The 15997-nt window shown below is 49.8% G+C and overlaps 1 protein-coding gene across 1 annotated transcript in view; it reads right to left on the minus strand.

The window, feature by feature from the left end:
* Positions 1–2531, minus strand: part of ASAP3 (ArfGAP with SH3 domain, ankyrin repeat and PH domain 3) — a 49995-nt gene extending 47464 nt beyond the window's left edge. Inside the window, 1 exon segment of the mRNA XM_036349393.1 lies at positions 2274–2531. Within this exon segment, the coding sequence (XP_036205286.1) occupies positions 2274–2402 (129 nt within the window). The 5' untranslated portion in view covers positions 2403–2531.
* Between the last annotated feature and the right edge of the window lie 13466 nt (positions 2532–15997).

Raw genomic sequence — 15997 nt, forward strand, 5'->3', positions numbered from 1 at the left:
TGGAATGACTGGTCGCTATGACACGCACTGACCACCAGGGGGCAGATGCTCAATGCAGGAGCTGCCCCCTAGTGGTCAGTGTGCTCTCACAGGGGGAGCGCCCCTCAGCCAGAAGCCGGGTTCTTGGCTGGCAAGTGGCGGGAGCCTCTCTCGCCTCCGCAGCAGCGCTAAGGGTGTTCGACTGACAGCTTAGCAGGGAGCAGGCCTAAGCCAGCAGTCAGACATCCCCCGAGGGCTCCCGGACTGCAAGAGGGCGCAGGCCGGGCTGAGGGACCACCCCCCCCCAAGTGCACGAATTTCGTGCACCAGGCCTCTAGTGTAAATATAAACACAAATGGAAAACCAAACAGGAAACCTCTGGCAAGTCCAATCCAAAGGTCAGATTCTAACTTCTGGGGCAGTGACAGAGAAACGCGTGGGTGCCACAGGCTTTCTCCTGTAAAAACAAACCTCACGTGCGCCAAATCAAAGTCTCAAAGGCAAAAGGGACCGAGTTTTGTTGGGTCTGAATTGGGGCAAAGCTAAACCCTAACCAGAGCCTGCTTCAGCCTCCAGACCCATTTAAGGGCTCCCTCTCCCCTCCAGACACACACAAGTGCTTACACACACCAAGCCAGGCAAGGCCAGATGCACCGGCATAAATGGGCATTTCTGTCCCTGGCAAAGGCTTCATAGTACAGTTCCTTCTCCTGCTCTGATTTAACATTTTAATGAACCCAAAAAGGAGGCTGAACTGTGACAGCCCTATGGGTGCCAAAGGCACTGAATTCTTCCAGGTCATGAAATATGAGACTATGAAGACAAACTTGAGGAAGCTCTCTCCTCAGGATGAGGCTCTGTGGCTGTTTCCCTGTGAGCCTCCCAGTAAAATACAAGTCGTAGTCATAGTTGGTGGACTCTAAGCTACTGGTTCTGCCCAAGGAAGGAGGCCAAAGATTGGCTGCTTATTTTAATTAAAACTTGTACCCCTGCTTTGTGCAAAGCACTAGGCTGGGCTCTGTGAAAGACATGGACAAGAGACCTAGTCACTCTGTAAAGAGGTCCGTCAGTTAACCTGGTCATGATTCCATTTATCAAGATGCATGCCTTACACGCATTGCCTCACGTAATACCATAGCCCCGTAGGTAAATATCATTATCTCCATTTTACAGATGCCAGAGTGGGGCTCAAACAAATCAGGTCACAGGCCCAAGCTCACACAGCTGGCACACTGCAGAGCCAGAATTTGAACACAGTCTGCCTCCCCCAAAGTTGGTGCTCTTTCCGCAGTCCTCTATCACCCCACTTCAAAGTGACAAACACAGACTCTGAGAAGGGGGCGCAGCCTGCCCGAGGAGAGAAGGAAAAGAAATTTCCCAAGACACTGATCCAGAGCATTATAAACTACTGAGCTTGGTGTCAGCCACACAGTAGGTGCTCAATACGCTTATGGTGAAGGGTGGAAGGTGACGGCAACAGCTGAGGTCCCAAATGTCACCCAAATTCAGGGCACCCTCTGAAAGGGAGCTGCAAAAACATATCCTGCACTGGCCCAGAGCGGCAGGGTGTCTGCCCTAGAACATTCCCTGCAGGGGAAGCCCGGTAAAGCGCAGCAGGTCCCAGAAGAGGAATGAACTCCACAGAGTAGGGGAATGGGGTGGGGCAGCCTGCAAGGGGGAAAGAAAAGGCCTGGGACGCCTTGCTGGGAAAGACAAAGAGGAGAGGGGAAGGGGGAGGAGACTAGAAACTTGCCAACAGCCTGGCCAAGGTGAACCCCGGCTCCCGGCGCCTTCTCATTTGCATTCATTCCACAAACACGGGCCAAATCTCAGAGCCAGCAGCCAGGGGGAGGGGGCCTCCCTGCAGCCAGGGAAAGGTTCTTGTCTGAGGCGGGCAGGCCTGCTTCCCAGAAGAGGAGTGACTTTGGGGCCAAACCCGTGGGGCTCCGAAGATGAAAACGCAAACAGATGCAGTGAGGCGCTGAGCAAGCACATGCGATGGTGCAGGTAACCGAGAGCACAGGGGGTATGAGCCCCGACCTGTGACCTGTCGTCGAGGTGACCTCAAGGCCCCCCACAAACCATCCCTCCGGCCCTCCCCAAGGCCTCGACGGTGAGGACACGACGTGAGGACGCGGATGTCTGAGATGCACGCACTTCTCACAGATCTAGGGAGGGGGCAGGTTTTGGGGAGTGGTAAGGGCCAATGTAGCTCCCGTCACGCCGTCACGCCGGTGAACATCAAGGCGAGACCCTGCCGGGACCCTGGACCCCGCCCGCCTCGGCCCCCTCACCTCCTCCCGCACCAGCGCCGCCCCCCGGCACCGGGGCATCTTGGCGGCGAAGGCTGCGGCCCCAGCCGGGGAGTTGAGGTCCTCCACTGTGACGGCCAGGAACTCCGCGACGCTGAGCTGCTCGGGCATGATGGGTGCGGGGCGGGGGCTCAGGGGCTGCGGGAGCTCCGGGGCTGCGGGCTCGGGGCGCAGGGCGCGCTCACTTCACAGCTCTGGGCTGGCCGCACAGCCCGCCGAGGGCGCCGTCAGGGCCTCCGCACGCTCCACCCCTCGCGCCGCCCCGCCCCGCCCCCGGCTGCCTTCTCCGCGCACTGTCCAGTCACCTCGGGTCCCGGAGTCTCCACCCCGTCCCCAACCCCGTCCTCCTCTCGGCCCCGCCCCGTCCTCTTCTCGGCCCCGCCCCCTGGCCTCCCAGCGCAGGGCCCACTGCCCCGCCCCTTGCCCCACAGCCCTGCCCCTTGCCTCTCGGCACCGCCCCTTGTCTCGGCCCCGCCCCGGCCTCCCTGAAGCTCCTACGGCCCCCCGCCGACCTCCAGGTTCCGCTCCCTTCCTTCCCGCTCCCTGGTTCTCCTTCCTCCCTTCGTTCCCAGCCCCTATGGCCTCGCCCCTTCAGCCTCACCACCCCCCAAGCCCTGCCTGTCTCTGAGTCCCGCTCCACCCGGAATCACCCCACCTCTCCCTTGCTCCCCGCACCCAGTTGTCAGCCTCCCATTCCGTGCGCCACCAGGGACCCCACAGCCGCATGCCCCGCCTCCCGGGTCGGTGTGGCTAGGCCCCCCCCCCCCCCCCCCCCCCCCCCCCCCCCCCCGTGTAACAGAGATTTGGGGAAAATCACATCCCTTCTTGGAACCTGTTTCCTTCTCTGCAAAATGGGAAGTCTGATGCCCACTCGTCTGTGATGTTGCGAGGAAAGAATCTAACACGTGCGTGAACCCGATCGGTGCTCAGTAGCCCTCTCCTTTTTACCTGGCCTGCTCACCCGCGCCCTTCTTTCCTCCTGGCCTTAGTCTGGTGCCTTTCTACCCCTTGACCCCGCTCACCAGCCCTACCAGGCTAAAGACTGCCACTCCTCTCCCCCACCCCCACCCCCAACTTCTTCCTCTTGGGGACCACCTGCATCTTTCCATGGATAACGATGGGGTTCGGAATACAGATCTACTTTAATTTCATTCTGGACGCTCAGCCTTCTGGAAAAGACTCCTTCAGGTAAATATCAGGGAAGCACCGAGGTGAAGAACATTGGCTTTGGAGTCTGATAGATCTATTTTTTAGGAAATATTTTTTAATTGATTTCAGAGAGGAAGGGAGGGGAGAGAGAGAGAAACATCAATGCTGAGAATCATTGATCGGCTGCCTCCTGCATGCCCCCTACTGGAGATCGAGCCGGCAACGCGGGCATGTGCCCTGACCAAGAATTGAACCGTGACCTCCTGGTTCATAGGTCGATGCTCACTGAGCCAGCCAGCCGGCTGTGGAGTCTGATAGATCTAAGTGCCAATCCTGTGCTGCTACTGACCAGCTGTGTGCAGCTGAGGAAATTGCTTGCTTCTCTAAGACGGAATCTCTTCCTCTTAAAATGGCCTAATGGTATGTTGTCCTATAAGGAGATCGAGAGAATTTTATAGTTTGCGTAGAAAAGGAAAACTTGGAAAGCTATCCACTAAAATATTACCACCGAGGACATTTTGAGTACTTTTTTTTCTTTTGGTTAATTTGTGTATCTTAACTTTTCTATAAGGGACATATACTACTTAGGTAATAAAATTAAAAGTTGGAAAAAAAATACGTACAATCTGGTGGAGACAGGACGAATGTGCTGTGAAGTACAACTCTGCTTCACCCCTCAGGCACCTTTTAATCGCTCCAGTCTGTTTTCAACCCCAAGTACTAGCAGGAGGTCAACTAGGATCTCCTTCTCTCTTTTTTTTTTAAAAAAAAATATTTTATTGATTTTCTACAGAGAGGAAGGGAGAGAGACAGAGAGCCAGAAACATTGTTGAGAGAGAAACATCAGTCAGCTGCCCTCCGCACACCCCCAACTGGGGACGCGCCCACAACCAAGGCACACGCCCCTGACCGGAATCGAACCCGGGACCCTTCAGATTGCAGGCCGACGCTCTATCCATGGAGCCAAACCGGCCAGGGCTAGGCTCTCCTTCTCTTAAAACACAAGAGGCACTTACTTCTCTTGCTTGGTTTCTGGGAGCATCTGGCACTGTTAGCCACTCCTTCTTCTTGAAACACACTTTCCCTTGACCGAGGATATTTTCCCATCGATTTTTAGAGAGAGTGGAAGGGAGAGGAGAGACAGAGAGAAACATGTGTCTCTCTCTCCCATCGATTGGTGGCGAGATACATGCCCTTGACTGGAATTGAACCCGAGACCCTTTTTAAAAAATATATGTGTTTTATTGATTTTTTACAGAGAGGAAGGGAGAGGGACAGAGAGTTAGAAACAATCGATGAGAGAGAAACATCGATCAGATGCCTCCTGCACACCCCCTACTGGGATGTGCCCACAACCAAGGTACATGCCCTTGACCGGAATCGAACCCGGGACCCTTCAGTCTGCAGGCCGACACTCTATCCACTGAGCCAAACCGGTCAGGGCAGAACCCGAGAGCCTTTAGTTCGCAGGCCAACACCCCATCCACTGAGCCAAATGGACAAGGGCTGGGACAGTCATTTTCCTTGGTGGTCCTCCCTCCTCTCTGACGGCTCCTTCTCAGAGACCTTTTCTGAGTGTGCTTCCTCTGCGTGTATCTTAAATGCCGGAGCCATTGGGAGCCCTCTGCTGGACCCCTGGCTCTTCTCACTCTGCCCAGGCTTCATCCAACACCACCAGATTCCTTTTCACTGTTAATGTTGATGTTTTCTGTGCTAGTGTCCTATTGCTGCTTTAACAAATTACTGCAAATTTGGTGGCTTAAAACAACACCCATTTATTCTCTTACGATTCTAGAGGCCAGAAGTCTGAAAACATTTTACAGGACTGAAATCAAGGTTATCAGCAGGCCACACTCCCTGCAGAGGTTCTAGGGGAGCATCCGTTTCCTTAACCTTTTCCAGCTTCTAGAACTGCATACCTTGCATTCTTTGGCCTGTGGCCGACTTCCTCTATCTGCAAGGGCATCTTGGGCTTGCAAAGGCATCACACTGCCTTCTTTTCTGTGGTCAAATCGCCCTCGGCCTCGGTCTTCTAAGCACATTTGTTAGTACAGTTAGGGTCCACCTGGATAATCCAGGGTAATCCCCAACTCAAAGATCTTTAAATTAACCACACCTGCAAAATTCCACAACTTGAAATAATAATAATAACAATAACCATTATCAGAGTTAGTTTATGTAAGTACTCTTCTAAGCCCATTACATACAATAACTCATGAATTCTCTCTAAGGTCGGTACTATTACTATCCCCATTTTACAGAATAGGAATCTAAGACAGGGAGCCATAAGGGACTTGCCCAAGGGTACTGGCAAGTGACTGATGGAATCAGGAGGCAACACAGGCGATCTGGCTGTGAACCGGTGCCCGATGTCTGGGCTTCTGTTTGTCTTGGTCTATGAAAGCAGATCCAAGCCAGGGAGGAACACTGAAAAGTCCAAGTTTGCCTTCACTGACTCCCTCGGAGGGGGAGGATCCCCAGGGTCCTCTAGCCCTCTGCCCCCCTCCAGCCAGGAAAGACCTCCAGCACCGCTGGCTGAAGCCCATCCAGGCGCCCTCCAGTGGAGGATGAGGTGAGTGGTCTCAGGCCTTTTCTCCAGCCGAGTGGAGACAAGCTCTGGAGACCGGTCTGGCTCTCAATGCTGGCTGTGCTCCTTATTAGCTTGGGAAGGCCTCAGTTTCCCCATGCGGAAAATGGAGATAATAATGCCTGTCTTAGGGGGCTATTGTGAGGATTAAAGCGCCCAGAAAATGGTGACTGGCGTTATTATTTGTCTTTGATTGAAGAAGAAAAAACTTACAGTTTTCTGGAGGTGTGTCTTATAGCTCTGAGTTCAGAAGTCTGACATGGGTCTTACTGGGCTAAATTCAAGGTGTTGGTGGGGTTGTGTTCCTTTAAAGCAACGAATCCATTTCCTTGCCTTTCACACTTCTAATAGCTGTGTGCCTTCCTGGCCCTTGGCCCCTTCCTCCATCTCCAAAGCTAGCAGTATAGCATCTTGAGGTCCCTCCCTGACTCTGGCACGGGGTCTTCTTCCTCTTTCACTCATAAGGAAGGACCCCTGTGATTCCCCTGGGCTCATCTGGAAATCTAGGATCTCCCCATCTCAGGATCAGCTGATTGGCAGCCTTAATTGCATCTGCAATCCTAATTTCCCTTGTCACGTGACATAACATTCACAGGCTCTGGGATTAGAACACTATTCTGCCTACGACAGGGGGTAACAAAACACTGTTGGGCAGTTCCCTCGGCGGTCCCGGATCTGTCTCTTGCTTCAGCAGTGTTTGGACGGAACAGACCCAGGGACCACCTCCGGGACCAGCCAACACACCGGTTTTTTTCTACCTTAACTCCTTATTGCCGAACAACCGTGAGCTCCCAAATCCGTCAGAAGTACTCCACCAAGGTGGAGGCTGCGGCCAACCGCCTGGCCAGCCTGCCCCTGCGGGCCTCCCGCACCTACCTCTCTGGGCTTCTATTTCGCCCCTGAGGACGTGGTTCTCGAGGGCGTGGGCCACCTCTTCCCCGAGTTGGCAGAGAAGACGCACAAGGGCGCTGAGCATCTCAAAGTTGAAAACCAGCGAGGCGGCCGCCTTCTCTCCCAGGACCCGCTGAAGCCCCCCAAGACGAGTGGGCAAAACTCAGGGCCCATGGCAGCCGCCCTGGCCTTGGAGAGGCACCTGACCAGGCCCTGGTGGAGCTGCCGGCCCTGGTTCCACCCGCACAGGCCCTCAGCTCTGGGGCTTCCCGGAGAACCACTTCCGGGGTGAGGAGGTGAAACTCATCAAGAAGATGGGGGACACCTGACTCACCTCCGCAGGCTGACGGCCCCCAGGCTGGGCGGGGCGAGTGTCTCTTCGAAAGGCTCACCCTCCAGCACGACTAGGAGCCTTTGGAGCCCAGAGGCCTTTGGGGGGCCCCTCTGCTTCCCCTGGAGTCTGGCTTTTACCTGAGCCTCTTCCCAAACTACTGGCCATTCTTTTAACCACCCTGAAGCCGCTCCCATGCATTGGACCAAATGAAACAATAAACCTTTTTGCAGCAGGAAAAAAAAAAAAGAGCCCTAGCTGGTTTGGCTAAATGGGTAGAGCGTTGGCCTGTGGACGGAAGGGTCCCATGTTCGATTCTGGTCGAGGGCACATCCTGGGGTTGTGGGCTCGATCCCCAGTAGGGGGCGTGCAGGAGGCAGCCGATCAATGATTCTCTCTCCTCATTGATGTTTCTATCTCTCTCTCCCTTGCTCTCTGAAATCAATAAAAATATATTTTGAAAGAAGAAAGAAAGAAAGAAAGAAAGAAAGAAAGAAAGAAAGAAAGAAAAAAAGAACACTGTTGGGCAGTGACATACTTGGACTCTGAGCTATGAGCACACCCATGCTCAAAAACCTACCATGGCTCCCCATTGCCTCCAGGGTAAGGCCAGACCTATCAGCCTGGCAGGTAAGGCCTTTTATGAGCAGGCACTTTCTGGCCTCCTTGCCTCTGCTCTACCTAAAAGGCTTTTTCTTCCACTTACGATCTTTAAAGTCCTTCCATTCATCATGGCCAAGTTCAGATGTTATCTCTTCCATGAAACCTTTTCAGAGCCCTCAGAATGATTCTCCCTCCTCTGGCACGATTACAGAATGTCTTGACTGGACTTATTTGTGTATGTCCTGGTTTGAGTTGGTCCCCATCTTACTGTGGCAATTGAAGCACAGGGACTGTTATAGGTCAACTAGAGGCCCGGTGCATGAAATTCCTGCAACGGGTAGGGTCCCTAGGCCTGGCCAGCAATCAAGGCCGATCTGTAGGGTGACGGTTGCGCCTGCCTTGGCCTGATGCTGCCTGCTCACCAGCCCCACCTCCCGCTGCTGCTGCTGATTGCCATCTGTGGACCAGCAGGGCGATCGGGCCCCCCACTTGCACCTGCCTTTGCCTGGCACCGCCCATTCACCTGCTCCACCATCCCACCACGGTCCTGCTCTTGTTGGGGCCCATCAGGGCCGGCAGTGCCTCCACTGATGCCCGCTGCCAGTGCCACATCACCTACACCCACCATGTTCCCCGCTGCCCCCTGGTGGTCAACGCATATCTAACTCCCGGTCGGTCCAACTTCCGCCTGTGGGGACAATTTACTATTAGCCTTTTATTATATAGGATGGTTCTCACCCTTGAGAATTGCATAGAATCACCTGGAGGGCTTGTTAAAACCCAGGCTGCTGGATCTAACATCCAGAATTTCGGATTCAGATCTGCAGTGGGACCTGGTAATCTGCATTTCTAACAAGTGCCCAGGTGATCCTGATGCTGCTGGTCAGGGAACACACTTTGAGGACCACAGGCACAGAAGTTGGGGTGTTGGCATGAGGCTAGCCTAGGGCTCTCCCGGCTCTGCCTCTCATTGCAGGCTTTGGATACATCCTTGCCCTCTCTGAGCTGCTTTCTCGTCCCTAAAAGGATTCCTCCCCCTCCCCCACATTAGGCTGATGTAAGGAGTGACAGGCTCAGGATAGCGCCATGCACCTTGACGGTGCTGAATGAATGACACAGTGCTCTACCACTATGATTTCCTTTTCCCTTTGTATGGACACTTTACTGGGTGCTCAGTAAAAACCTATGAATTGTGCCCGGCCTGCGTGGCTCAGTGGTTGGGTGTCAACCTATGAACCAGGAGGTCACGGTTCGATTCCTGGTCAAGGACACATGCCCGGGTTGCAGGCTCGATCCCCAGTGCGGGGGGGGGGGGGGGGGTGTGCAGGAGGCAGCCCATTAATGATTCTCATCAGTGATGTTTCTATCTCTCTCTCCCTCTCCCTTCCTCTCTGAAATCAATAAAAATATATTTAAATAAACAACACAAAAACCTGAGAATTGGTTTTAGGGAAATCTGCCGACTTGGACCATGATGTAAAAATGCTGGCAAAATGAGAAGAGTTAAAATAGCCAAACTGTGTGTCTCGGTGAAAGGAATGCTAATTACCTTCACACGGGTGAGCATTTTCCTTCTATGCCTCGTGACCACACAGTACAATAACAGTCACGTGTATCGTCACAATGGACAGAAGATCAGCTCTATCCTGAGTTCATGGTCATTTATCCAACAATGTTTCCCCAGCCCCTCCAAGGAGCTTGTCTGGTGCCCGCTGGCTTGCCTCAGGGGATGCACAGATGCCCTGTGGCTGGGCCACTGCCTCCAGACTTCCCTAAGATCTGTTCCCTTAGGACAGCAAACACACACACACACACACACACACACACACACACACACACACAACGCTTCCTTTGCTGCTCCCGGAGCAAGGTATCTTCTCACAACTCAGTTTCATGACATAAGTCATGCTTTTCATGGGTAAAGGGCTGTGTCTTTGTTTCCCCAGCATTTAGCATTGTACACACAAAGGCAATGTCCAAGGTCAGAATGGAATCCCCTTAATGCCGGTTAGGAGGCTGGGACACCTGGTGGCGAAGAACAGGAGTCTTGGAGTTTGGCTGGCCCAATTCCACTCCTGTCCCATCACCAGGGCTGGGACTAGGATAAGACAGGTGAGGCGCCTCTCTGGCCTCACCCTACTGCCTCAACCTATTCATGGTCCTGTCCGCCACTTCCAGCTGTGTGACCTTAGGAAAGTTACTTCACCTCTCTGGGCCTCACTGAGAACAATAATATCTATTCAATAAGGTTTTGGGCAGATTAAAGAAAATAAAACCTGGTCCTTAATGATCCTTAACAGTTTCAATGAAGGGTAATTTTTCCTCCAATTTCGGCATTTGTGAAAGTGGCCACCAGAGGGCAGTGGTCTCCACGCTGGGAAAATAACCTGCTTAGTGATCAGTGATCTCTTAGAAGCAACACAGAACACACACACACACACACATACACACACACACACACACACACAGGCAATCTCAAGTAGAGGATATGATAAGTGGTCTAAAGTCTTTTCTCGAGCTTAATGAAGATAAGCTTTGGAGACAGGTCCGGCTTTCAATATCCTGGTGTCATGGCTAAGAAACCATTGCCTAATCCAAGGCCATGAGCATTTATGCCTATGCTTTTTTCCAAGAGTTTTATAGTTTTAGTACTTATATTTAGGTCTTTGATCCATTTTGAGTCACATTTTGTGTTGTGTTAGGGGTCCAACTTCATTCTTTTGCATATGTATATCCAATTGTTCCAGATCATTTATTGAAAATATTTGTCTTTGAATTGTCTTGGCACCTTGTAAAAAAACAATTGACTGTAAATGTAAGGGCTTATTTCTGGACACTCAGTTCTAATCCCTTGATCTATGTCTGTCCTTCTTTTTGTCTTGACTACTGTAGCTTTGTAATAAGCTTTGAAATCTGGATGTGTTGAGTCTTCCAACGTTTTTTTCTTCTTTGAGATTATTTTGGCTATTCTGGGTTCTTAGATTTCCATATGAATTTTAGAACCAGCTTGTCAATTTTCTGCAAAGAAGCCAGTAAAATTTTAATGGAGACTGCATTAAATTTGTAAATCAATCTGGGGAGTATTGGCATCTTAACATTATTAAGTCTTTCAATCCATGAACATGGGATGTCATTTTATGTATCTAGGTATTCTTTACTTATTTTAATGTTTTTATTGCTTTTTAGAGAGAGAAGAGAGATACATAGAAACATCTATGAGAGAGAAATATCATTGATCGGCTACCTCCTGCCCACCCCTACTGGAGATCAAGTGGGCAACCTGGGCATGTGCCCTGACTAGGAATCGAACTGGTGATCTCTTGGTTCCTGGGTGGATGCTCAACCACTGAGTCACACAGGCCAGGCTAGGTATTCTTTAATTTCTTTCATAATGTATTGTAGTTTTCAGAAAGCAAGTTTTGCACTTGTTAAATTTATTTCTAAGTATTTTATTATTTATCCTACTAGAGGCCCAGTGCACACTGGGGAGGTGGGGGGTCCCTCAGTCCTGCCTGTGCCCTTTCGCAGTCCCAGAGCCCTCGGGGGATGTCCGACTGATGGCTTAGGCCCACTCCCCACAGGATCCTTAGCACTGCCGCAGAGGTGGGCCATTGTGCTCACCAGCCTTCAGCCTGGCTTGTGGCTGAGCAGTGCTCCCCTTTGTGGGAGCACACTAACCACCGGGGGCAGCTCCTGCATTGAGCGTCTGACCCCTAGTGGTCAGTGCACATCATAGCGACTGATTGTTCAATTTGCATACTACCCTTTTATTATATAGGATTATAAATTAAATCTTCTTAAGTTTATTTTTTTATTTTTTTAAATATATTTTATTGATTTTTTACAGAGAGGAAGGGAGAGGGATAGAGAGTTAGAAACATCGATGAGAGAGAAACATCGATCAGCTGCCTCTTGCACACCCCCTACTGGGGATGTGATCGCAACCAAGGTACATGCCCTTGACCGGAATCGAACCTGGGACCCCTGAGTCCGCAGGCCGACGCTCTATCCACTGAGCCAAACCGGTTAGGGCCTTAAGTTTATTTTTCTTATTTATTGCTAGAGTATAGAAATACAACTGACTTGTGTATGTTAAGCTTGTATTCTACAACCTTACTGAGCTCATTTATTAGTTGTATATGAAAGGGCGAGGAGTACGCCCTCCACCTTGCCCCAGGGTAAGGGCTACGCCCTCCACCTTACCCCAGGGTAAGAGCTACGCCCTCCACCTTGCCCCAGGGTAAGGGCTATGCCCTTCATCTTAACTTGGCCATGTGCTCAGCAAGCTTCTTCCCGGAAGATAGTCAAGGGAAGTGCACGCCATCACTATGACCACATCCTGTGTAATGAGACACCGACTCACACCTGGCCAATCGGCAGGGCCCACAGTCTTTTCTCCTCCCCTTACCCCAACCCCCTATAAAAGCTCTCTCCACACAGAGTTTTCTCTCTCTCGGCCACTGGAGCTTACCGTTGCATCGGTGAGTGTGGCAGGGGAGCCAAACCTAGGTTTGAAATGAATGACTCTTTGCTTTTGCATCGGACTCGCTGGCTCCCTGTGGGTTCTTGGGAATCATGAAATCTGGGCACAACAGTATATATTTTAATGGATTCCTTAGGATTTTCTATATATGAAATCAGGTTATCTGCAAATAGAACTAGTTTTCTTTTTTTTTAATTAAATATATTTTATTGATTTTTTACAGAGAGGAAGGGAGAGGGATAGAGAGCTAGAAACATCAATCAGCTGCCTCCTGCACATCTCCTACTGGGGATGTGCCCACAACCAATGTACATGCCCTTGACCGGAATCGAACCTGGGACCTTTCAGTCCGCAGGTCAACGCTCTATCCACTGAGCCAAACCGGTTTCGGCATAGAGCTAATTTTCATTCCTTCTCACCTGGTACCTTTTATTTCATTTTCTTGCCTAATCGCCCTGGGTAGAACCTCCAGCACAATGTTGAACAGAATGGAGGAAGTAGACATCTTTGGTTTCTGATCTGGCAGGGGATGGGATGTGGGAGGGGGAGTATTTGGGATCTCACAATTAAGTATGATGCTAGCTATGGGTTTTTCATAGATGCTCTTTATCATGTTGAGGGTTGTTGTTGTTTTGTTTTATCACAAAGGAGTGTTGATTTTTGTTAAATATTTTTTCTGCATCTATTAGACAACCATGTGGTTCATCCTTTATTGATATGGTTCTTTGCATTAACTAGTTTTCAGATTTTATTATTTTTTTTTAATTAAATCTTTATTGTTCAGATTATTACATTTGTTCCTCTTTTTTTTCCCCCCATAACTCCCCTCCTCCCAGTTCCCGCCCCACCCTCCGCCCTCACTCCCCACCCACTGTCCTCATCCATAGGTGCATGATTTTTGTCCAGTCTCTTCCCTCATCTCCCACACCCCTTTTCCCCCCAGGAATAGTCAGTCCATTCCCTTTCTATGTCCCTGATTCTATTATAATCAACAGTTCATTCTGTTCACCAGATTATTTATTCACTTGATTCTTAGATTCACTTGTTGATAGATGCATATTTGTTGTTCATAATTTGTATCTTTACCTTTTTCTTCCTCTTCCTCTTCCTCTTCTTAAAGGATACCTTTCAGCATTTCATATAATCCTGGTTTGGTGGTGATGAACTCCTTTAGCTTTTCCTTATCTGTGAAGCTCTTTATCTGACCTTCAATTCTGAATGATAGCTTTGCTGGATAAAGTAATCTTGGTTGTAGGTTCTTGGTATTCATCACTTTGAATATTTCTTGCCACTCCCTTCTGGCCTGCAAAGTTTCTGTTGAGAAATCAGCTGACAGTCGTATGGGTATTCCCTTGTAGGTAACTGAGTTTCTTTCTCTTGCTGTTTTTAAGATTCTCTCTTTATCTTTTGCTCTTGGCATTTTAATTATGATGTGTCTTGGTGTGGTCCTCTTTGGATTCCTTTTGTTTGGGGTTCTCCGCCCTTCTTGGACCTGTAAGTCCATTTCTTTCACCAGGTGGGGGAAGTTTTCTGTCATTATTTCTTCAAATAGGTTTTCAATATCTTGCCCTCTCTCATCTTCTGGCACCCCTATAATTCTGATGTTGGTACGCTTGAAGCTGTCCCAGAGGCTCCTTACACTATCCTCGCATTTTTGGATTCTTTTTTCATTTTGCTTTTCCGGTTGGGTGTTTTTTGCTTCCTCGCATTTCAAATCATTGACTTGATTCTTGCACTCCTCTGGTCTGCTGTCGGGAGTCTGTATAATATTCGTTATTTCAGTCCGTGTATGCTTAATTTCTAGTTGGTTCCCCAATATAAGATCGAGGGTCTCATTAGTTTTCTTGTAGATCTCATTAAGTTTATCGGCGGCTTTTAAACAGTTCTTGAGAGACCTTAAAAGTGTGGTTCTGAACTCTATATCTTCCATTGACAATTTTGTCCTGTTTCTTTGTCTCCGCATTTTGTTATGCTTCCTTGGTGCACCCCCTAGTGGTCTTTGTTCGCAGTCTTATAGTTAAATCTTGATTGTTGTAGCTAATTCCAGGGAGGGTTTGACCTCCAGGCCAAGCGGCTATGAGAATCAGCTGTGTCAGCAGTGAGAGAACTTCTGTCCTCTAGGGAGGTGCTAATCTAGCCTTTGCCTGAGGCTATCCGGCAAATGCCTGTGTGCAGGGCTTGGGTGGGGCGGGTCGCACAGGATCAACAGGGTAGGCCGGAGAGAGCAGTTATGGCGGCTCTCAGTCCTGTCCCCAGGGGCTCTGCCTCTCTGAGTCCCAGCACCCGCTGCAAAGCTCAGAGAGAAAGCTGCACTCGCTCTGACCGAAGCCAGACAGTCCCGCTTCTCCCGTTTGAGTCTGGGTCCCTAAAGACTCGCCCGGATCTGGAGCTCAGAGTCTGCGACTCCCTCCCGATTGAAAACGCCAACCGCGCCCTCCGCCGCCAGCCCGCTCCGCACTCTGCACCTCAGAATTTGACTTAAGCACTGCGCCTCCTCTGAGTGTCCGTATGCGTTTCTCTTTCCTCCTAGTTGTAGGACTTCCACTCAGCCAGCATTCCTGTGGTTCTGGGTGATGTCCCTTCCGTTTTTTGGTTTCACTTTTGAAGTAGTTGTTCAAAGCAGCAAACTCCGGCGTTAACCTATGCCGCCATCTTGGTTCTCCTAGTTTTCAGATTTTAAACCAACTTTACATTCCTGGGATAAATGCCCTAGGGTCTAATTCTTTTTATTTATGTGGCTGGATTTGGTTTGCTAGTGTTTTTTATTTGTTTTTTGAAATATTTTTGTATCTCTATGCAGAAGAGCCCTCATGCCCATTTATAGTTAATCTCACTGCTACCTCTAATCTCAGGCAACCACTAATTTATTGTTTTTTGTCTATATGTAGATTTGCCTATTCTGGACGTCATACAGATGGATGGATGTTATCTTTGGGGACTGGCTTCTTTCACTTAGCATATTGCTTTTGAGCATCCATAGTGTATCCTTTCATGGCTGAACAGTGTTCCACTGCATGGATCCAGCATTTGTCTCTGTTCTCCAGTTGATGGATACTTAAGCTGTTTCCAGTTCAGGGCTATTATGAATAATGCTGCTATGAACACTCATGTGCAAGTCCTGTCTTTGCATGGACATGTTCTCATTTCTCTTGAGTAGACACCTAGGAATGGAATTACTGGGTCCTGTGAGAGTTTTATGTTTATCTTTTTGAGGAACTGCCAAACTGTTTTTCCAAAATAGCTATACCATTTTACAGTCCCACCAGCAAAGCGTGAGGGCTACCTGGGAACATATTTAAAAGTGTTTCCTCACCTGTAAAGTGGCAACGACACTGACTTCATTAAGTGAACATTAAATGAGATTATGCATCAAGGACTTAGCACAGTGCTGGGCCTCGCCACCCAAAAGGCTTAATAAATGGCATATTTTAATGTTCCCTTGTCTATGCTAATGTCCCCAATTAGACCTTGCTTTCCTTACCTGGAAGGGATTGTCTTCATGCCTTCCATGTAAACTGACTTCTTGGTGTCAAGTTCCAGACCCTTCTCATTAGTCAACCCCTATGGTCAAACAGGACCCCCAGACCTTGTCCCCCATCCCACTGCCCTTAGGATCTGTGTCAACCTCTTTGACTCAGGGGGCTTTTCTGGGCAAGAGCTCC

The sequence above is a fragment of the Myotis myotis genome, unplaced genomic scaffold, assembly GCF_014108235.1.
Source record: "Myotis myotis isolate mMyoMyo1 unplaced genomic scaffold, mMyoMyo1.p scaffold_m19_p_2, whole genome shotgun sequence".
In the NCBI taxonomy this organism is placed as follows: domain Eukaryota; kingdom Metazoa; phylum Chordata; class Mammalia; order Chiroptera; family Vespertilionidae; genus Myotis; species Myotis myotis.